Consider the following 23,591-nt stretch of genomic DNA (forward strand, 5'->3'; position numbering starts at 1 on the left):
GTCTTCACAACCACTTATGGTAACCCAGACATTCCTTTCTATTGATTCCAGGTCTTTAGATAATAACTCTTTCAACCAATTGCCAATCAGAAAATCTTTGAATCTACCTGTAACCTGGAAGCCCCACACCCGCCTTGCTTCCAGTTGTCCAGACCCAACCAATGTACTTTTTTTTTTTTTTTTTTTTTTTTGAGATGGAGTCTTGCTCTGTTGCCCAGGCTGGAAAGCAGTGGTGCGATCTCAGCTCCCTGCAACCTCTGCCTCCTGAGTTCAAGCAATTCTCCCTGTCTCAGTCTCCCGAGTAGTTGGGATTACAGGCACCTGCCACCACACCCGGCTAATTTTTGTATTTTTAGTAGAGACAGGGTTTCACCATGCTGGCCAGGCTGGTCTCAAACTCCTGACTTCAGGTGATCTACATGCCTCAGCCTCCCAAAGTGTTGCAAAGTATTGGGATTATAGGCGTGAGCCACCACATCCAGCCCCAATGTACATCTTATATGTATTGATTGATGTCTTATGTCTTCCTGAAATGTATAAAACCAATCTGTAGCCCAGTCACCTTGGGCACATGTTCTCAAGGTCTCCTGGGACTGTGTCATGGGCCGTTGGTCACTAGTTTGGCTCAGAATAAATCTCTTCACATATTTTACAGAGTTTGACTTTGACTATTTATCAGCAGTATCTTTCTTACTCTTATTTGCCTCAAACAAAAGTGTACACATCTTTAGCCTTTAAAGGTCATACCTTCTGCTGTGTTCTCACAGGATGAGTCTTCCTTCAAAGCCTTCCTCTCGCATCCAAACTCTTATCCAAGTTTTAGATCGAGTCTTTTCTGCTTATCATGCCTTATTTGGGAAACCTTGGTATTTGTGCCTTTTATGTGTAATATTGCCAACTGCGCCTTGCTCTCAAATTGCCAAATATTTCCACAATGAAACCACCCAATGGGTTCTTCTTGCCTGCTACCCAGATAGAGCCAATCTATCAAGGCAGGGGAATTGCAATAGTGAAAAGTTTTACACACATAGAGCAAGCTAAACAGCAGACTGTAGTTTTATTATTATTCAAATCAACCTCCCCAAAAATTCAGAGGCTAGGGATTTTCAAGGATAGTTTGGGGGAAGAGAGTGGGAGTTGCTGCCGACTGGTTGGGGTGCAATCATAGGGGTGTGGCAAATGGTCCTCCTGTGTGCTGAGTCCTTCTGGGTGGGGCCACAGAAGTGGTAGTTGGATCGAGGTGGAACTATGATACACCTGGACCCATCAGTCTTCAGACATGCCCAAAAAATACAGAAAAAAGCCTGAAAAGATGTCTCAAAAGTCCAATCTTAGGTTCTACAAGAGTGATGCTATCTGCAGGAGTAATTAGGTAAGCTGTGACCTCTGGAATACTGGCTAGCACTCCTTGATGTCTACACTTTAGCAGAATTCAGGCTCCTCTCATTCTCCTAGCCTGATGTTCTCTCAATAGCTTTACAAAGGTGATTGAGTTTGGGGGAAGGGCCATTATCATTTAAACTATAAATGTCTCCCAAAGTTAGCTTGGCCCAAGCCCAGGTATAATTAAGGACAGTTTGAAAGCTAAAGGCGAGACAGGGTTTGATTAGGTCAGATCTCTTTTGCTGTAATTTTCTCACTGTTATAATTTTTGCATAGGTGATTTCAACAATAAAGTTCCAGTAGGCAGACAGTGATACCTCATTTTTTATGCTACTAAAGCTCTTTGTGTGTATTCAAATTAGAGTATTGTAAGTTAATTATAATTTATACTGGTCAAAACCCCATTTTCATCTCCAAATCATCCCCAAATTTCCCAGAGTAATAATATTTAACATCTATTGAGTGACATTTTATACTAGTCATAGTGTTACAGGAAAGAGGTCCAGATCCAGACCTCAAGAGAGGGCTCTTGGATCTCATGAAAGAAAGAATTCAGGGCCGCGCGTGGTGGCTCATGCCTGTAATCCCAGCACTTTGGGAGGCTGAGGCAGGTGGATCACCTGAGGTCGGGAGTTCGAGACCAGCCTGACTAACATGGAGAAACCCCGTCTCTACTAAAAATACAAAATTATCTGGAGTTGGTGGTGCATGCCTGTAGTCCCAGCTACTGGGGAGGCTGAGGCAGGAGAATCACTTGAACCTGGGAGGTGGAGGTTGCAGTGAGCCAAGATCATGCCATTGCACTCCAGCCCGGGCAACAAGAGCAAAACTCGGTTTCAAAAAAAAAAAAAAAAAAATCAGGGCAAGTCCATAAAGCGAAAGCAAGTTTATTAGGAAAGTAAAGGAATAAAGAATAAAGAATGGCTACTCCATAGACATCTCTTAGAATGTCTTAAATGTCTGGGAATACAGCCCAGTAGGTCTGAGCCTTATTTTACCCAGCTCCTATTTAAGATGGAGTTGCCCTGGTTCAAACGCGTCTGACAACAGTTCTGTTAGTCCAAACTGCACCATTTTGTAAGCTCCCCACTATTTTGCAGACCTTGGTCAAAGTGAAACATTTCACAGGGTTTCGGGGCTGTAAGAAACATCCTGTCTAACCACTCGACCACAAGGTGGACAAAGGCCCAAATAAAGAAACATCCCTATCATATGTTGCTGGGCAAAGTTCCAAGGAACACCACGATGACATCTGCCAGAACAAGGGCCAGAACTGCCTCATCACAGGAACATCTCATCAATATCCTGCCAGGCAGCAAGCCATCCTGCCCAGACCCCTCCCACCCATACCTATAAGTACCCCCAGCCTGTAAGCAGTGGTGGGCTCTGGCATTAGGCTGGTCCCCCACTTCTGTAGGTTTTATGCTGGACATGAAGCCTGCATTTACTGTCGAGCCACCCTCTTTCTGTGTGTGTTTGTGTGTGTGTGTCTTTCTCTAACCCTCGCGTTCCCTTCAAAACCTAACAAATTCTAGAGACTTTTCACATATTAACATATGTATAATCCTCCCAACAACCCTACAATATAAATACTACTATTCCTATTTTGCAGATAAGAAAACTGTGGCACAGAAAGGCCAACTAACTGACCCACAATTACTAAGTGGCAAAGTTGGGATTCAAACCAAGACTGACACAGGAGCCCACATTCCTAAATTTTTAGCAACAGAAAAATAACCTTTATAATACCCAGTCCTACCTCAGAGGCGTTTGATCCAGAGTGCCTCCATCTTGAATAGGGGCTGGGTAAAATAAGGCGGAGACTTACTTGGCTGCATTCCCAGGAGGTTGGGCATTATTATTATTATTATTATTATTATTATTATTATTATTGAGACGGAGTTTCACTCTTGTTGCCCAGTCTGGAGTGCAATGGTGCGATCTCAGTTCACTGCAACCTCCACCTCCCGGGTTCAAGCGATTCTCCTCCTCAGCCTTCCGAGTAGCTGGGAGTACAGGCATGCACCACCACACCTGGCTAATTTTGTATTTTTAGTAGAGACAGGGTTTCACCATGTTGGTCAGGCTGGTCTCAAGCTCCTGAGCACAGGTGATCCACCTGCCTCAGCCTCCCAAGTGCTGGGATTACAGGCATGAGCCACTGCGCCCTCTGCCTATCGAGTACCCGTACTTTTATTCCTTTACTTTTTTTTTTTTTTTTTGAGACGGAGTCTCGCTCTGTCGCCCAGGCTGGAGTGCAGTGGCCGGATCTCAGCTCACTGCGAGCTCTGCCTCCTGGGTTTATGCCATTCTCCTGCCTCAGCCTCCCGAGTAGCTGGGACTACAGGCGCCCGCCACCTCGCCCGGCTAGTTTTTTTTTTGTATTTTTTAGTAGAGACGGGGTTTCACCGTGTTAGCCAGGATAGTCTCGATCTCTTGACCTCGTGATCCGCCCGTCTCGGCCTCCCAAAGTGCTGGGATTACAGGCTTGAGCCACCGCGCCCGGCCTATTCCTTTACTTTCTTGATAAACTTGCTTTCACTTTACTGTATGAACTTGCCCCGAATTCTTTCTTGCACGAGATCCAAGCTCTCTTGGGGTCTGGATGGGGACCCCTTTTCAGGTAACACTACCTGACCTGTTTTTACAGATGTGCCTGAATTACACAGTTTCACAGGCAGAGTTTAAAGAAAATCAATTCTAAAAAAGAAGACAAAACAGTTTGCAGCAACACTTAACAAAATCCTCTTCCTTCTCCTATGTTCTGTCCTTACACACTTGGATTTCAGGAACTCCAACAACGACAGTTACCAGTACTCCAGGCCCCACACAAAAAGCCACAAAAGCAGTCACCTTCCTCAGTTATTTTATTTGATAGATGACCCCAGGCTCCCTGTGGCAAAGAAGAATCCTTTCTTTTTCTTTCTTCCCCCCGCCCCCCGCCCGCCCCCGAGACTTTCTTGCTCTGTTGCCCAGGCTGGAGTGCAGTAGCATGATCACGCCTTACTGCAACCTTGACCTCCCACGATCCTCCTGCCTCTCCCTCCTGAGTGGCTGGGACCATAGGTACATGCCACGCCTGGCTAACTGTTTTTTGTATTTTTTGTAGAGACAGGGTTTTGCCATGTTGCCCAGGATAAGAATGTTTCTTTAGAAATCTGGAAATTGCCTTTACGTTCCCTTAGGAGTAGGAGAGAAGGCCCTGAAGATTCGCACATGGTCACTCCTAGAAAATTGCCCTGGGATAGTTTGCTGAGGAGGCAAATTTTGGACAATACTAGTTTCTTCTCTTCAAAGTCCATCAAAGGCATTGTTCAAAAGAAATGGCTGTACCGCTATTTGTAATCGATTCTCTACAGCTTCAAAAATAGTTATCTCTGGTTGGGGGAAGGGCACCTGAACTTTTAAGACTTGAGGCCTTCTTATCACAAAAATGATCCATACTCACAAAAACCTAAGAGGCAGAGGGTATGTTAACCTGGATTAAGAATCCCTAGGCCGAGTGCGGTGGCTCACGCCTGCAATCCCAGCACTTTGAGAGGCCGAGGTGGGTGGATCACCTGGGGTCAGGAGTTCGAGACCAACCTGACCAACATGGACAAACCCCGTCTCTACTAAAAATGCAAAATTAGCCAGGCGTGGTGGCACAAGCCTGTAATCCCAGCTACTTGGGAGGCTGAGGCAGGAGAATCGCTTGAACCTGGGAGGCGGAGGTTGCGGTGAGCCGAGATCGCGCAATTGCACTCTAGACTGGGCAACAGGAGCGAAATTCCATCTAAAAAAAAAAAAAAAGAAGAAGAAGAAGCCCTAACGCAGAGGAAAAGATTGGTGAGCTTTGTTTAATCACACTGGCTGTACATTTTCGACGCCCCCTCCCTCTGCTCTGCAGGAATCCGCTGTACTTCTGACGGCCCATAGGTGGCACTGCAGGGACAGGAAAGTGCACCGGGAGCGCCAACCGGTGAGGCTGATAGGCGGCGGGGCTTCAATGCGCCACAACATGGCGGGAGGAGCCTAAGAAGCGGCGAGGAAAGGCAAGTGTTCCGCTTGCGCAGACGCAAGGCTGGGCACTCCCCTGGGAGTGAGGGTTGCTGGGCTTGATGACGTGGCTTGGCAACGTCCCTACTGGCGCTGCCTCCCGGGAACCTGGCGCCGCCGGAACTGCCCGCGGCCTAGTCCCGACGCGCGTGTGCTAGTGGGCCGGAGCCGGGGACAGCAGCGGCAGCAGCAGCGGCGGCCCGGCCTGCGGGAACCCGACGGGGCAGCTGCCATGGGGGAGTGACGCGCCTGTGCCCGCTGTTCCGCGACAGCGGCGAGACATGAGGAGACCCCGCGGCAGGGGCAGCGGCGGCGGCTCGTGAGCCCCGGAATGGAGGAGAAATACGGCGGGGACGTGCTGGCCGGCCCCGGCGGCGGCGGCGGCGGCGGCCTTGGGCCGGTGGACGTACCCAGCGCTCGGTAAGGGACCTATCCGAAAGGCAGCGACCGGCCGGGCCGCTCAGGATACACCTTCCCAGGCCTCCGTCCGGTCCCCGCTGACAGCCCGGGACGTCCCGGGGTCGGCGCGCCCGCTCCCTCTGCCTCTCTCCCTGCGCGCAGGCTGCCTCCGGGCTCCCCGGGCCCTTCGGGTGCCCGCTGCAGAATGAAGGCGCTAAAGCCAGAAAGCTTCTGCTTGAATTTCTGGGTTACAAGGCAGTCAGTCAATCTTAGAACTGCCCGCCAGATCAAGTGAGAGGTTTTTCTGATCTGTGAGAAGCCTTTCTCTTGGCTGTTTCTCCCTGAAATAGTCTGGTGACTACTTAATCTCTCTGACGTTTCCCTGCATAAGTTAGGGGAAGGTGTCACCATCATCTCTCGTCAGGCAACGAAACCAAAGTACATACGTGAACTTGGATGTTCAGATTAACCGAGCACATCGAGGGTCCAGCCCTATTTTCTTTTTTTATTTTATTCTTAAGTAAGAAATGTGTCTTCGTTGTCAAAAAAAAATCTAACCAGCACAGCAATTCATAGAGTAAAAAGTGAAAATTACCACTTCCTCTCTCCAGTTCTCCCACCAACCCCAAAAGTAAGGGACCAACAGGTGCAGCGACCACTTTCGAGTATGTCCTTCCTAAATTCTGAGATAGTGTCAAAGATGTACAAAATATAGCCCTGCAATTTGGCTGGAACTGTGTTCATTGCCTCCAATTTTAACGAGTTCTTCTCATTCTGGAACAAATACTTTCTTTGATATTTAAAGAAAGTGATAAATGTGATAAATTCTTTAGAACTGTAGTAATAACATTATAAAGTAACCTTTTGTTTTTTGTTTTTTTTTTTTTTGAGACGGAGTTTCACTCTTGTTGCCCAGGCTGGAGTCCACTCACCGCAACCTCCGCCTCCCGGGTTCAAGCGATTCTCCTGCGGCAGCCTCCCGAGGACGTGGGATTACAGACATAGGCCACCACGCCTGGCTAATGTTTTGTATTTTTAGTAGAGACGAGGTTTCTCCATGTTGGTGTGACTGGTCTACCTCAAGTGATCCGCCTGCCTCGGCCTCCCAAAGTGCTGGGATTACAGGCATGAGCCACCGAGCCGGCCCAACATAAGCATTTTTTATAAAAAGGAAAGAACACCACATAGGACAGAACTTAAAGCAACTGCGGCCGGGCGCGGTGGCTCAAGCCTGTAATCCCAGCACTTTGGGAGGCCGAGGCGGGTGGATCACGAGGTCAGGAGATCGAGACCATCCTGGCTAACACGGTGAAACCCCGTCTCTACTAAAAATACAAAAAAAAAAACTAGCCGGGCGTGGTGGCGGGCGCCTGTAGTCCCAGCTACTCGGAGGCTGAGGCAGGAGAATGGCGTGAACCCGGGAGGTGGAGCTTGCAGTGAGCCGAGATCGCGCCACTGCACTCCAACCTGGGCGACAGAGCGAGACTCCGTCTCAAAAAAAAAAAAAAAAAAGCAACTGCATTTTTGTAGCATACATTTAATTTTCTAATCTATTTAGAGCATCTCATTTTGTAAATAACAGCATATCAGATGTTAATTATTGAGACATGACAACTAAATGCAGTAGGCAATTCTGGTCTGATTTGGTAGGGGGGAAAAGTGCTTTAAAGGACGTTACTGGGTCAATTGACAAAATTGTACTATGGACGGTAGATTAGATAAAAGTATCATATCAGGCCAGGCGCAGGGGCTCACGCCTGTAATCCCAGCACCTTGGAAGGCTGAGGCAGGCGGATCACCTGAGGTCGGGGGTTCGAGACCAGCCTGGCCAACATGGCGAAACCCCGTCTCTACTAAAAATAGCAAAAAAAAAATTAGTTGGACGTGGTGCACGCCTGTAATCCCAGCTACTCAGGAAGCTGAGGCAGGAGAATGGCTTGAACCCAGGAGGCAGAGGTTGTGGTGAGCCGAGATCGCATCACTGCACTCCAGCCTGGGTGACAGAGCGAGACTCCGTCTCAAAAAAAAAAAAAAAAGCATATCACTTAAATTTCCTGAAGTAAACAGCTCTGCTGGTTTTATAAGAGAATGTCCATGTTCTTGGGAAAAACAAGTATTTAAGCATAAAGAAGCATGAAGTATGTAACTTACTCTCAAATAGTCCAGGGGAAAAACCTGTGTGTGTGCATTTAGAGAAAGAATAATAAATCACATGGGATGATACATTAACAATTACGGAGTCCAGGTAAAGGATATACTATTGTAACTTTTACGTAAACTGGAAATTATTTTTAAATGAGTAGTTTAAAAGTGTTATTTATTCAAGAGTGTAAAGAGCGTAATGTCTCAGGTAGGGAAATGTGGTAAACAATCCTTTGCTATTTTATTTGTACTATTTACTTAGCAGAGTTGCCCTTCTATTGTAGTTTATTGCAGAATCAAATTCAACTCAGAACTGGTTGAATTTTGATGAATTCCAGGTTGCAAGAGTTCTACTTTATTTCAGGTTGCAAGAGTAAAGGAAGGATGAGGTCCTGGATGGAAAATGTGGAGATTAAAGAGGAGTTTCCCCTCTTAACTCTGCCTCCCATTCTCTCATTTAACTCCAATATCCCAAAAGCCAGGCTTCAACCTTCCGGGAGGACCCTTCTGGAAAACTTACCAAATCTCCAGCAGTTGTCTAGGTATAAAGTAAATGTAGGCTGAAGCAGGAGGATCAGTTGAGCCCTAGAGTTTGAGACCAGCCCTAGTAACATAGTGAGACCCCCATCTCTACAAAATATAAAAATTAGCCAAGCACATTGGCAGTGCATGTAGTTCCAGCTACTTGAGAGGCTAAGGCAGAAGGATCACTTGAGCCCAGGAGGTCAAGGCTGCAGTGAGCTATGATCCCATTACTGCACTAGAGCCTGGGTGACAGTGCAAAACCCTGCCCCACCTTCCCCCCAAAAAAAACTCCAAAAAAAAAACCCCACAAAAAACCAACAACAACAACAAAATAAAGCAAATGTATATGTACTAGAAAAAAATAGAACACAAAAAACACCCTTAGAGATTTTAGTAGTTTCTTCCCTTCCTTTCTTCCCTTTTTCTTTCCTTCCTTTCTTCCCTTTTTCTTTCCTTCCCTTCCTTCATTCCTTTCTTTCTTCCTCTTCCCTTTCTTTCTGACAAGGTCAGTTCCTCTGTTGCCCAGGATGGAGTGCAGTAAAATAATCATGACTCACTGCAATCTCAAACTCCTGGGCTTAAGCAATCCTTCCATCTCAGCCTTCCCAGTATGTGAGATTGCAGGTGTGCACCATCATGCCCAGTTCATTCTTTAATTTTTAGTAGAGATGAGGTCTTGCTATTTTGCCCAGGTTGGTCTCAAGCTCCTAGGCTCAAGCAATCCTCCCACCTCAGCCTCCCAAAGTGCTGGAATTACAGGCGTGAGCTACCATACCTGGCCTGGATTCTTTGATTTTTAAAGTTCCAGTTAATGAACTGTTGGGCTAAAGATGAAAAACCAGGCTAAGTAACCTATATTGATAAGCAAAATTATTAATAAGGAGACATTCCTAGTTCATGTTATGAAGGAAAAACAATGGCATTGATTTATCAGGAAGTGAAGATGGGAGAGGAGAGGAAAGGGAGGCTAATTTTTAAAAACTTTTTGGAGAGACGGGGTCTTGCTATATTGCCCAGGTTGGTCTTGAACTCCTGGACTCAAGTAATCCTTCTGCCTAGGCTTCCCAGGCATGAGCTACCATGCCTGGCCCATCCTCCCCACCCCCCAATTTATAAACCATCATTTCCCATTAACTAGTCTTGTCAAAAGTTATCAGTGGACTTTTCTGTGAAGGTTTAGAAAATTCCCTGGTTCTGGCCGGGTGCGGTGGCTCAAGCCTGTAATCCCAGCACTTTGGGAGGCTGAGACGGGCGGATCACGAGGTCAGGAGATCAAGACCATCCTGGCGAACACGGTGAAACCCCGTCTCTACTAAAAAATACAAAAAACTACCCGGGCGAGGTGGCGGGCGCCTGTAGTCCCAGCTACTCGGGAGGCTGAGGCAGGAGAACGGCATAAACCCGGGAGGCGGAGCTCGCAGTGAGCTGAGATCCGGCCACTGCACTCCAGCCTGGGCGACAGAGCCAGACTCCATCTCAAAAAAAAAAAAAGAAAATTCCCTGGTTCTAAACGTGGTAGGCTCACACCTGTAATCCTAGCATTTTGGGAGGCCAAGGCAGGTGGATCACCTGAGGTCAGAAGTACGAGACCAGCCTGGCCAACCAACATAGCGAAAACCTGTCTCTACTAAAAAATACAAAAATTAGCCTGACATAGTGGCAGGCACCTGTAATCCCAGCTGCTCAGGAGGCTGAGGCAGGAGAATCACTTGAACCCAGCGGCAGAAGTTGCAGTGAGCTGAGATCGAAGATAACTCCCTGGTTTTCTAAACCTGAAATTACTGAAGTTTGGATTTAGGTTCAAACCTGCCTCTTGGGCTTTGCCTACTGCAGTGGCTCAACAGTTCTCTGGCTAAAAAATAAAAAATCAGTGTGTAATTCAAGTTCAATTCATTCAATAAATACTCAAGTATCTACTATGTAGAAGGCACTATATATGGGGTTTTAAACAACTCAGACTACCAGCTCATTTATGGGCAACTTACTTTTCTACAATTCGGTTTTGTGAAACGGATACCACTTCTTGGTTTGTAGGACTGTTGTAAGAATTAAATGAAATGATGTATTCAAAGCACTTGGAACATAGCAGGTGCCCAACAAATGTTAGCTGTGACCCTGTGCCCTTCCCCACAAAGAGGACTTAAAGCAAAATAAACCTTTGTTTAAAATAATACATATTTGTAAATTTGGGCATAAAAATACCCACAATTAAAGGACTTGTCAACTAGTTTTTGTTGCAGATTATAACTAGTATTTGGTTTTTGGTCTATATAAAGTAAAACTCTTGCAACCTGGAATCCATCAAAATTCAACCAGTCCTGAGTTGAATTTGATTGATTCTGCAATAAACTATAATAGAAGGGTAACTCTGGTAAGTAAATAGTACAAATAAAATAGCAAAGGATTGTTTACCACATTTCCCTACCTGAGACAATACACCCTTGAATAAATAACACTTTTAAACTACTCATTTAAAAATAATTTCCAGTTTATGTAAAAGTCACAAGAGTAGTATATTCTTTGCCTGGACTCTGTAATTGTTAATGTATCGTCCCGTGTGATTTATTCTCTCTCTCTCTCTAAATGCACACACACAGGTATTTTTTTCCCCTGGACTATTTGAAAGTAAGTTACATACTTCATGCTTCTTTATCCTTAAATACTTGTTTTTCTTAAAAACATGGACATTCTCTTATAAAGCCAGCAGAGTTGTCTACTTCAGGAAATTTAAGTGACCTTGCCAGAGGCTATGACTCGTGACTCCTAATAGTGGTTGAGGAGAGAGAGTTGCCTGCCGGCTGGGCAGGAACCTGGAAATCTGATTACTTGGAAGACTTCCTAGAGATCCTCTTCTTTTCAGCTTCTCATTCCCCTCCTGAGGTGTTTCCAATTCCTGAGCCTTTTTAGGACTCTAGGTCCAGTCAATTGACCTTTCAACCACAACTCTCACTGTAGTCACTTAACAAGGCAGAGGAGGCGCGAACCAAAGGCATTTACCATTCTTCCGTTTCTTCCTTTATTGTGGTCTTTTCATAACAGAATTTAGTTTTTATTCCGTTCTCCTTATTTGTTTGGAGGAGTTATTAAGTTAGAAAGCAGATAACAAAATAGTCCAGCAACTTGATCAAGAAAATTTTCATTTTTCGTTGGGCATTTTTTGTTAAAAGTAGACTGTAGCTGTACATAATCATTCATATACATTGAAAAGAAACCCAAAATGTTGTGGTTGGTTGGTTTTTGTTTTGAGACAGAGTCTTACTCTGTTATCTAGGCTGAAGTGCAGTGGTGCAGTTTTGACTCACTGCAACCTCTGCCTCCCGGGTTCAAGCGATTCTCTTGCCTCAGCCTCCCAAATGGCTGGGATTACAGGCACCTGCCACCACGCCCAGCTAATTTTTGTATTTTAGTAGAGGTGAGTTTTCGCCATGTTGGCCAGGCTGATCTTGAGTTCCAGACTTCACGTGATCCACTCACTTAGGCCTCCCAAAGTGCTGGGATTACAGGCATGAGCACCCAGCCTGTTTGTTTGTACTTTGAGACAGGGTCTCACTCTGTTGCCCAGGCTGGAGTGCAGTGACACAATCACAGCTCACTGCAACCTCAGCCTTCCAGGCTCAGGTGATCCTCCCGAGGAGCTGAGACTGCTGCCACGCGCCATAATGCCTGGCTAATTCTTAGTATTTTTTGTAGAGATAGGCTTTTGCCATGTTGCCCAGGCTGGTCTCAAGCTACTGCACCTGGCCTCAAAATGTTAACAGCAGGTTGGGCGCGGTGGCTCACACCTGTAATCCCAGCACTTTGGGAGACCAAAGCTGGAGGATTGCTTGACCCAAGGAGTTCGAGACCAGCCTGGGCAACACATTGAGACCCCGTCTCTATGATTTTAAAAAAAAAGTCAACAGTAATTATCATGTGGATGGTGAGTTGTTTGGGGACTTTGTTTTGTTTCATTTTTTGTTTATGTATATTTCTATGGTTTCTGTAATGACCTCTTGTTTAAAAAACCAGATTGATGAGTTCCTTGTAATTTCAATGATACTAAAAATTGTTTCTGCTTTTATTTTTCAGATTAACAAAATACATTGTGTTATTATGTTTCACTAAATTTTTGAAGGCTGTCGGACTTTTCGAATCATATGATCTCCTAAAAGCTGTTCACATTGTTCAATTCATTTTTATATTAAAACTTGGGTGAGTGTGTGGATTTTTTTTTCTTCATTTTTTTATTTCTTTGAAAATCCTGTTTTAACAGAGTATCTTTAAGAAACTTTACATGCAATATTTTGTTTGTTCCTCCTGACAAGTATTTGATAAATTGTTTTAACTGGGAGTATACTTAAAATTAGAGGTACAAAGAGACCGAAAAGAAAAGGGATTGTTGTGCTCTAATCACTTGCCTAAACACAGACTTTGATGAGATTTTTGCAAATTGATTTTAATATCTGGCTTAATAGAGGATAGCCAGATTCTCATAAGTGCCTCAGTATTGAACCTGTTGCAGTATTAGCAATTTCGCTCTATACTCCTGGGAGAATAAGAGTGAAAGGGGCAGATAATGTCTTGGTATTTTTTTGAAAATCATTTTAACCTTGCTGACTTCCTGAAAGGGTCTCAGGGACACTAGGGATTCCTACACTATTTGACTGACACAACCTAATCTTCAAACAGGCACAGGGTGTTATCTGGGGCCTGTCTTGGAACAAATATTCCTTATTTTCTAAGTTAAACCATGGTTAGGCTGTGTTCACTACATAATCTTTTCTTAGTACAGTCCTCATACAGTATGAACATTAAATTATCCTACTTATAAGAAATGCTTTTTTTTTTTCTTTTTTGAGACACAGTCTCACTCTGTCACCAGGCTGGAGTGCAGTGGCGTGATCTTGGCTCACTGCAAGATCACTGCCTCCCGGGTTCAAGCAGTTCTCCTGCCTCAGCCTCCCGAGTCGCTGGAACTACAGGTGCTCACCACCATGCCCAACTAATTTTTGTATTTTTAACAGAGACAGGGTTTCACCATGTTGGCCAGGATGGTCTCAATCTCTTGACCTTGTGATCCGCCCGCCTCAGCCTCCCAAAGTGCTGGGATTACAGGCATGAGCCACCACGCCCAGCCTACATATAAGAAATTCTGAATAAAGATTTCTTGGATCTTGAGATTGATAGTGACCACCCTCTCTGTTAATAAAAACCAATTAAAGACTCTTGGGAGTCAGCTGGGTGCGGTGGCTCACACCTGTAATCCCAGCACTTTGGGAGGCCGACGGGGGTCGATCACCTGAGGTCAGGAGTTGGAAACCAGCCTGGCCAACGTGGCAAAACCCCATCTCTACTAAAAATACAAAAATTAGCCAAGCATGGTGGCACATGCCTGTAGTCCCAGCTACTAGGGGGTCTGAGACAGGAGGATCGCTTGAACCTGGGAGGCGGAGGTTGCAGTGAGCTGAGATTGTGCCATTGTACTCCAGCCTGGGCAATAGAGCGAGACTCCATTTAAAAAAAACACTCTTGGGAGTATAATTTTGGTAATTTGGGAAATAGATTATTGATTAAGAAATATTAAGCCACCAGTTATGTGCTTTTTTTATTTTTTATTTATTTATTTTTTTTGAGACAGTCTGGCTCGGTTGCCCAGGATGGAGTGCAGTGGCTCAATCCACTCACTGCAGCCTCTGCCTCCTGGGTTCAAGCAATTCTGCCTCAGCCTCCTGAGTAGCTAGGATTACAGGTGTGTCCCACCATGGCTGGCTAATTTTTGTATTTTTTTTTAGTAGACACGGGGTTTTCCCATGTTGGCCAGGCTGGTCTCCAACTCCTGACCTCAGGTGATCTGCCCACCTCAGCCGCCCAAAGTGCTGGGGTTACAGGCTTGAGCCACCATGCCTGACCAAGTTGTGTACATTTTTATACAACTGTTTTGGCAATGTGAAAGGTAGGGACGTATAATTAGTAATTTCTTCATTTTCATTATACTAGTTCAAGATTTATTACTGAATTTTAGAGAAAATAGGAATTATTTTCTTTGGTATTTTAAGATATAAAAAAAATTGTGACTCCTTTACTTTTGTGGCTTGTTAGCTGGTTCTGAAGACAGAAAATAAGAGTTCTCGGCCAGGCGTGGTTGCTCATGCCTGTTTTCCCAGCAGCTTGGGAGGCCAAGGAAGGCAGATCAACCAAGATCAGGAGTTCGAGACCAGCCTGGCCAACATGTTGAAACCCCGTCTCTACTAAAAATACAAAAAATTGGCTGGGCATGGTGGCGCGTGCCTGCAATCCCCGCTACTCAGGAGGCTGAGGCAGGAGAATTGCTTGAACCAGGAGGTGGAGGTTGCAGTGAGCCAAGATCATGCCACTGCACTCCAGCCTGGCAACAAAGCAAGACCCTATCTCAAAAAAAAAAAAAAAAGTTCTCTAAGTGTTGAAAAGGAGTTTTACTAAAATGAGTATAATTCTCCAGTATGATTTATTCAGAGGATAACACTTCAAGTTCTGGCATATTTGTTTAAAATAAGTGTCTTTACTTAAAACTGTATCTTGTGTCTGATATTGATTAATATTAATATATTAATGTTTTAATATTTACAGGACTGCATTTTTTATGGTTTTGTTTCAAAAGCCATTTTCTTCTGGGAAAACTATTACCAAACACCAGGTAAGATCTTTGCAGAATCTTTTATTCCTAGCAGCTTCTTGTTTAGTGGGCCAGGATGCAGTGCTTATGTTTTGATAATGGGTACTTAATAATTTAAGATATGCCACAGAACAATTTTAGAGTTAACTTGCTCTTGTCTTTTCTGAATGGAGACTTTAAACCATAAAGTACTCAGATCATGAAATGTTTTAAGAGGCTAAAAAAAATTATAAAGCATTCATGTAATTGTTTTCTTCAGTACACACTTCTTATTCTGAAAGATTTACAAATTGGACATGAAAGCATGCCCAAGAGCCTAGTACAAATGTCACTGGAAAGCTGACAAAGCATAGGGGTTAAGAGTGAGGTTTCTGGAGTCAAAGGCATGTTCTGTCTGTCCTCCTTACTGACCTTTACTTTGGGCAAGTTACTTGATTTCTCTCTACCTTAATTTGCTCACCTGTAAAATGGAGATAATAGTAACTTCCTAATGGAACTGTGAGGAAAAAATGAATTAATGCTTATGAAGTTTTTGGAATGATGCCTCATCATTGTGACAGTGTGACACCCTCATGATCATTGTCACTATTCTCTTTAGGCAGCTGTGGTTCAAACTAGAACTGTCCTACATTTTGCATAATCATCTCACATCATCACTTCTTTGGGCAGCAGTTATGCCATACTACATGTTTGCTTTATACCATGACTTACAAACCTGTGTCATAATTTTTTTATTAGAAAGACAAATTTAAGTACTTCTGTTTCAGAGACCAAGAACATTTTTTAAAGTAGGATTAACAGTCTAAGCCCCATCTTAACTTTTTTCTCTCCTTTCAGATAGTTGGATCACTAAAAATTCCTGGTAGAAAAGAATTTAAAGACAAAAAGTTAAATGATCCTAGGAAACTAGTGAGAAACTGAGAAATCATAAAATTGTACTCTGAAGAAAAAGATTTCAAAATCTACTAGCAGACAAGAATATAGATAATGGAAAACAGAATACTGTCTTTTTTTTTTTTTTTTTTTTTTTTTTGAGAAAGAGTCTTGCTCCATCGCCCAGGCTGCAGTGCGGTGGCGCAATCTTGGCTCACTGCAACCTCCACCTCCCAGGTTCAAGCGATTCTCCTGCCTCAGCCTCCTGAGTAGCTGGGATTACAGGCATCTGCCACCACACTCAGCTCATTTTTGTATTTTTAGTACAGATGGGGTTTCACCATATTGGCCAGTCTGGTCTTGAACTCCTGACCTCAGGTGATCCACCTGCCTCAGCCTCACAAAGTGCTAGGATACAGGCGTGAGCCACCGCACCCAGCCCAGAATACTGTCTTGGAAATCTAGACTTAGTCAAGGGATCTTATGTGTTCTACTTAATTTCAAAATACGTAATTATTTCACCTTTAAAATATTTGTTATTATTATCTTTCTGTATTTTATTTAAAATTGGAATATACAGCAAAATATATGTGACTGAAATTTTTAATTTTTTTGTTTCCATTTATAGTGGATCAAAATATTTAAACATGCAGTTGCTGGGTGTATTATTTCACTCTTGTGGTTTTTTGGCCTCACTCTTTGTGGACCACTAAGGTAAATAAAAATGCGTATTTTGAATGTGTGTTTGTATTTCTTCATTTTGAATATTGTTTTTGTTCCACTGTGTTTTATGTCAAATATTTATCTGTGCAAATGTGTCTGGCACTTTTATAGCATCAGAGAGAATTCAACAAATAGAAGAAACCTGTTGAGTTTCTGGACTGGTTCTTTGGTGAATACCATTAATAAATTTATTCATGATTTGTCATAGATAGTCTACTAGTTAGAATTCCAAGTTTCAGAAAATTTTTAGCATATATGGCTTTTTAATCATTTATTCGTGATCCCTGTTAACAGCTTAGAAGCTATAATAAAAGGTCTGAAGTGGTAAATAAAATCAGCCAATAAGAAGAATAAAATCTCTAAAAGCACTCATTTTTTGCACAATTTTGCAAGTACTCTCATAAATAAACGTCTCAGAAGTAGTATATCAGTTATCAGATTAAATGCGTGGTGGATAAAGTAAACTACTCCCATTTCATATTTCCCTAGATCTATATAGATTAGTCTTTTTCTGCAAGTGGACTGGTTTAAGGAGGAAATGCTTAGCAACCACTTGATAGGAGTTGTATCATCTCCTATCTGTGTATGAGCATTCTTTTAACATTTCCCCATCTGTGAAGGATTTTACTTAGTGAATAAGTGTAAGAAAAAATGCCTTGCCATGAGAGTGAGAGGTAAGGAGTGAAATGAAGAATGTTCTTGGCCAGCACTGTGGCTCACGCCTATAACGCTAGCACTTTGGGAGGCCAAGGGGTGGATCATTTGAAGTTAGGAAGTGGACACCACCTAGCCAACATAACGAAATCCTGCCTTTATTTAAAAATATACAAAAATTAGCCAGAAATCACTTGAACTCAGGAGGCAAAGGTTGCAGTGAGCCAAGATCACGCCACTGCACTGCAGCCTAGGCAACAGAGCGAGACTCCATCTCAAAAAAAAAAGAATGTCCTAAAGCAGGGATCCCCCACTCCCTGGCTACAGACCAGTATGGCTTCGTAACCCAATAGGAACCAGGCCGCAGAGCAGGAGGTGAGCCATGGGGGAGCAAGCATTACTGCGTGAGCTCTGCCTCCTGTCAGATCAGCATTGGCATTAGATTCTCATAGGAGCACAAACCCTATTGTGAACTGTGCATGGGAGGGATCTCGGTTGTATGCTCCTTATGAGAATCTAATGTCTGATGATCTGAGGTGGAACAGTTTCATCCTGAAACATCCCCCCACCACTGCTGTCTGGAAAAATTATCCTCCAGGAAGCCAGACCCTGGTGCCAAAAAGATTTGGAGACCACTGTTCTAAAGGATCCCACTCAGAATAGTGGGGTAGACAGAGTGGAAAGTGAAAGGTGAGAAATGTTGAAATGCCTTGTGAAAAGTCCTTTCCCCTCTCATGGCCAATAGAATAGCTTCTGGATTGGGATCCCTTTGACTTGTTTGCTATGTACTTTGTCAGATGCAGAGTAGGTATAATTGGAAATGTCATATCTCTAGCCACAGCTGCAGCTTGGAGGGGTGAGAAAGCTAGCTGAATTTCCTAGCATGGGAAGAGGTTTTTCACCTTATGCTTGAATATAATTGAATATGATTGAGTGCTGCTATTGCTTATCATCTGCAGTATTTTAAATTTGTTATTCATGAAGTGATGTTTTGGTTCTTGTGTTACTATATTACTGTCCTTTTGTGTTACAATAAGGAGGAAAGAGGAAGTACTTACATTTTTACTTGGCTCCCTATTTAGTCATCTAGCTCCTAACCTTATCACTACCAACACTGCCCTCTCATTCTTCTACTAAAACCATCATACAGTTTCTCAATTGCAAAATCTTTAATCCCAGCATATTGGGAGGCCGAAGTGGGCAGATTACTTGAGCCCAGAAGTTCAAGACCAGCCTGGACAAAATGGCAAAATCCCATCTCTACAAAAAATACAAAAAATTAGCCAGGCATGGTGCTGTGTGCATGTAATCCCAGCTACCCAGAAGGCTGAGGTGGAAGAGATCACCTGACCTCAGGAGGTAGAAGCTTAACCTTAACATACTTTACTCTTTTGTAAAAACACCTTAAAACATAAACACATTGTACAACTGTACAAAAATATTTTCTTTCTTTATATCCTTACTCTATAACTTTTTTCTGATTTTAATTTTTTTCAACTTTTTTTGTTTTTTTGGAGACAGGATCTTGCTCTGTTGTTCAGGCTAGAATATATGGCACAATATTGGCTCACTGCAACCTCCATCTCCTTGGTTCAAGGGATCCTCCCACCTCAGCCTCACCAGTAGCTGGGACTACAGGCACCTACCACCACACCTGGCTAACTTTTGTATCTTTTTTGATAGAGAGCAGGTTTCCCCATGTTGCCTAGGCTGGTCTCAAACTCCTGGGCTCGGATCCACCCTTCTCGCCCTCCCAAAGTGCTGGGATTACAGGCATGAGCCACTGCTTCTGGCACTTTTTTGTTAAAAACTAAGACATGCACGCATTAGCCTATACCTACACAGGGTCAGGATTATCAATATTACTGTCTTCCACCTCCACATCTTGTCCCACTAGAAAGTTTTCAGGGTCAGTAACATGCAAAGAATTGTCATTTCCTATGATAACAATGCTTTCTTCTGGGATACCTCCTGAAGGACCTGCCTGAAGCTATTTTACAGTTAACTTTTTCTTTTTTGAAACCACTATTTGAAGTCAAAGGATATAGTTACCTTTGTTTTTAACAAGCAAAAGTACATTCTAAAGTAATTAAAAGTATAGTATAATAAACACCTAAATCAGTAGCATAGTCATTTATTATCATTATACAGGCTTATGTTCTGTAAATAATTGTATGTACTATATTATATGACTGGCAGTGCAGTAGGCTTGTTTACACCAGCATCACCAGAAACACACGAGTAATGCATTAACGCTAGGTGATTGGAATTTTTCAGCTCCATTATAATCTTATGGGAACACCATCGTATATATGTGGTCTATCATTGACCAAAATGATGTTATACAGCACATGGCGCACATGGCTATACGTTGCCTGTAAATTTTTTTTTTTTTTTTTTTTTTGAGATAAAGTCTTGCTCTGTCACCAGGCTGGAGTGCAGCGGCCCGATCTTGGCTTACTGCAACCTCCGCCTCCCGAGTTCAAGTGATTCTCCTGCCTCAGCCTCCCGAGTAGCTGGGATTACAGGCGCGTGCCACCATGCCCAGCTAATTTTTGTATATTTAGTAGAGACCGGGCTTCACCATGTTGGCCAGAGTGGTCTCGATCTCTTGACCTCGTGATCCGACTGCCTCGGCCTCCCAAAGTGCTGGGATTATAGGCGTGAGCCACCGCACCCAGCACCGCACCCAGCACCGCACCCAGCCACATTGCCTGTATTTTTTGGCTTACTGCAGACAGTGCTGGTATGAGCAACCTTGTAAGTGTTACTTGATACATATCTATACAAGAATAAGAAATCTGTATGATGTAATTCTATGAGGGGTATGATTGGGTATTTGTAGCTTCAGTCTTTCTAAGGTAGATAATGCCAAACTATTTTCTAAAGCAGTTGTACCTATTTATTTTTCTTATGTTTTGTGAAATCAAGGGGAAATGTTTTTCTTTCTCTAACTCTAGTTGAATTCATGCGTCTTGATAAAGATAAATTACATTTCATGAATGATAATGTTTTATTTTTGTAGGACTTTGCTGCTATTTGAACACAGTGATATTGTTGTCATTTCACTACTCAGTGTTTTGTTCACCAGTTCTGGAGGAGGACCAGCAAAGGTAGAATTTTCCATTATCAGTTACTTGGAAATGGAAAGTATGTATGTCATATATTATCCAAAGAAATAAAATCTTATCTTTCACCATTTAAAAGAATGCAGGGAGGCTGAGCACGATGGCTCACGCCTGTAATCCCAACAACGTGGGAGGTTGAGGTGAGTGAATTACATGAGGTCAGGAGCTTGAAACCAGCCTAGCCAACATGGTGAAATCCTGTCTCTACTAAAAATGCAAAAATAAGCTGGGCATGATGACGGGCACCTATAATCCCAGCTACTCTGGAGGCTGAGGCACAAGAATTGTTTGAACCCGGGAGGTGGAGGTTACAGTGAGCTGAGATCATGCCACTGTGCTCCAACCTGGGCGATAGAGTGAGACTCAGCCTCAAAAAAAACAAAAACGGGCTTTTTCTGCTAGTTTTACATTTTCTTACAAATATTTTTTGGTTTTGAAGAATTCTGTAAGTTTACAAAAATAGATGTTTGTAAAAATATAAAATAATCTATAGTTGAAGAAATTTCTGAACATGAAAACAGTGGAAAATGATCTTGAAATGATTATAGATTCCCAGGAAGTTGCTAAAATAGTACATAGAGGACCCTCACCCTTCATTTAGTTTCCCCGAAAGGTAACTTCTTAACCAACTCAAGTACACTATCAAAACCGGGCAATTAGACCTAGTATTTCATATCACAATAGGGTGACCATAATCAATAATAATTTGATTGTACATTTAAAATAACTATAAGAGTATAACTGAATTATTTGTAACACAAAAGCTAAATGCTCGAGGGGATGGATACCCCGTTTTACATGATGTGATTATACACATTGCATGCCTATATCAAAACATCTCATGTACCCCGTAAATACGTATACCTACTATGTACCCACAAAAATTAAAAAAAAAAAAAAAGGAAATTAAAATTGGTGCAATCCATAGACCTTACGCAGATTTTACCAATTTTACATACAATCGTGTGTGTGTATGTATGTATGTATGCATGTAGTTCTATGAAATTTTGTCATGTGTGTAGATTTATGTAACCGTTACAAGCAAGATAGACAACTGATGCATCACCACAATGATCTCTTTCATGTTGTACTCATGCACCTTTCCCCCAAACCCCCTACTCATTCTTAAACCCGTAAATCATTTTTGAAAAATAACTAGGCCGGGCGCGGTGGCTCAAGCCTGTAATCCCAGCACTTTGGGAGGCCGAGACGGGCGGATCACGAGGTCAGGAGATCGAGACCATCCTGGCTAGCACGGTGAAACCCCATCTCTACTAAAAAATACAAAAAACTAGCCGGGCGAGGTGGCGGGCGCCTGTAGTCCCAGCTACTCGGGAGGCTGAGGCAGGAGAATGGCATAAACCTGGGAGGCGGAGCTTGCAGTGAGCTGAGATCCGGCCACTGCACTCCAGCCTGGGCGACAGAGTGAGACTCCGTCTCAAAAAAAAAAAAAAAAAAAAAGAAAAATAACTAAAAACTTGTTAAATTTAAATTATGATGAACATTTATCTAACATTTTGCCACCTAAGTATTCCTATTCATCCTAAGTGACTCAAGTATTATCTTTTTGTTAAATGAGCTACCAATCTACAGTTCCAAACTGTTAGAACTATACAGTGTTTCTGTTTTACCCAATTAAACACTTCCTTGCTGGGTCTGACTGGCAGACCCTGACTGAACGACAAATGCACTCAGACACAGGTATTTAGTGAAGGAGTGGGCTAGAGGACCAGGCCACTTACAGACCCCAAGGAGGGTGGTATAAAGAGTCAGCAGCTGCGGCTCTGACAAGCTGGCACTGTGGGCATTTATTCAGTATAGATTTAATGACAAAGGCTTTGAATCAACATGCTTTGTGGGTAAATAACATTGATGACCCCCTACGTAGAGAGCAGTCTTGAGCGCAGATGATCAAAGGTCAGTTTTAGGACAACATGAGTAAACAAGCTATTTAGATAAACTCCTGTACATTCCCTTGTATCTAAGCCTTAAGCTTTTAGGCTTCTGATAAGAGAATCTGGCTGCCTTCAGTCAGAGTGTCTCAAAACTTGCAAAACCCCCTGGCCTTCCAAGAAGGTTTGCTTCTATTCCTGTAATTTCTCCCACTACCGAGACCGATCTCCCACACTTCTGTGCATGGTGCATTTTCCTAGACATAGAGGAAAGGATACATAAAGACAAATACGGTGTAATAGTCCCTATTCTGAAAAGGACTTTCAAGCAAAGTAGTGGAGAGAGATAAATGAAGTAATGAAGTGAACAAAGTAATATGCCAAGTAGAGCAGAGTAAAAGAATACTCTGCCTGCAGATTTCATACTGGGTCATTAGTATTAAAGCATGGGCCACTGTTTAATCCTTTCCCCTCACTAATAGAGTACTCCAAAATAAATTTCACGGATTGAAGAGCTTTGTGAGTTTACAAAATAGACATTTGTAAAAACATAGAATAAAATATATAGATGGAGAAAATTCTGAGCATAAAAGCAGTGGAAGAAATCACAAAGGGAAAACTGACTATATTTGGCTTCATAATGATTATAAACTTAGCGTATAACAGAAATCAGTATGTAAACAAAAAACTAACAACAACAAAAATTGCCACAAATAAGTTTTACGTTTCTTTCAAAGTATAAATCACCCATTTCAGTTTAAAAAATGTTTAAGATCCTTGGCAGGAAATCAGCAAAAAACTGGGAATGACAACTCACAAAAGAAATAAAAATGACTTGCAAACATTAAAAAAAAAAGTTTTCCTCCTTAAGTAACTAGAAATGAGAGTGTTCTCATTAGTGTGAGAAATGGATCAGGGCATCAGTCCAGGATTTGATGATTGTTTTTTTTCTTTTTTTTTTTTTGAGATGGAGTCTCACTGGATTGCCCAGGCTGGAGTGCAGTGGTGCCCTCTTGGCTCACTGCAACCTCCACCTCCCAGGTTCAAGCAATTCTTCTGCCTCAGCCTCCCTAGTAGCTGAGATTACAGACACATGCCACTATACCCAGCTAATTTTTGTATTTTTAGTAGAGATAAGGTTTCACTATGTTGGCCAGGCTGGTCTTGAACTCCTGACCTTGTGATCTGCCCGCCTTGGCCTCC

At 42.9% G+C, this 23,591-nt stretch overlaps 1 protein-coding gene across 4 annotated transcripts in view; it reads left to right on the top strand.

The window, feature by feature from the left end:
• The first annotated feature begins 5,485 nt into the window (after window positions 1-5,485).
• Window positions 5,486-23,591, top strand: part of SLC30A5 (solute carrier family 30 member 5) — a 38,626-nt gene continuing 20,520 nt past the window's right edge. For 2 of the 4 annotated variants that reach the window (XR_012413711.1, XM_005557066.5), the window contains exons 1-5: window positions 5,486-5,841; window positions 12,556-12,678; window positions 15,073-15,139; window positions 16,620-16,705; window positions 20,394-20,481. Coding sequence is in view for 2 of the 4 variants with exons in the window: in XM_005557066.5 (XP_005557123.3) it covers window positions 5,753-5,841; window positions 12,556-12,678; window positions 15,073-15,139; window positions 16,620-16,705; window positions 20,394-20,481 (453 nt within the window). In the remaining 2 variants the exon portion in view is untranslated. Of the gene's footprint in view, window positions 5,842-12,555; window positions 12,679-15,072; window positions 15,140-15,955; window positions 16,119-16,619; window positions 16,706-20,393; window positions 20,482-23,591 lie in introns of those variants that run through there. The other 2 variants (XM_073993563.1, XM_005557068.4) reach the window with 2 other exon arrangements.

This window comes from Macaca fascicularis, chromosome 6 (assembly GCF_037993035.2).
Source record: "Macaca fascicularis isolate 582-1 chromosome 6, T2T-MFA8v1.1".
In the NCBI taxonomy this organism is placed as follows: Eukaryota; Metazoa; Chordata; class Mammalia; order Primates; family Cercopithecidae; genus Macaca; species Macaca fascicularis.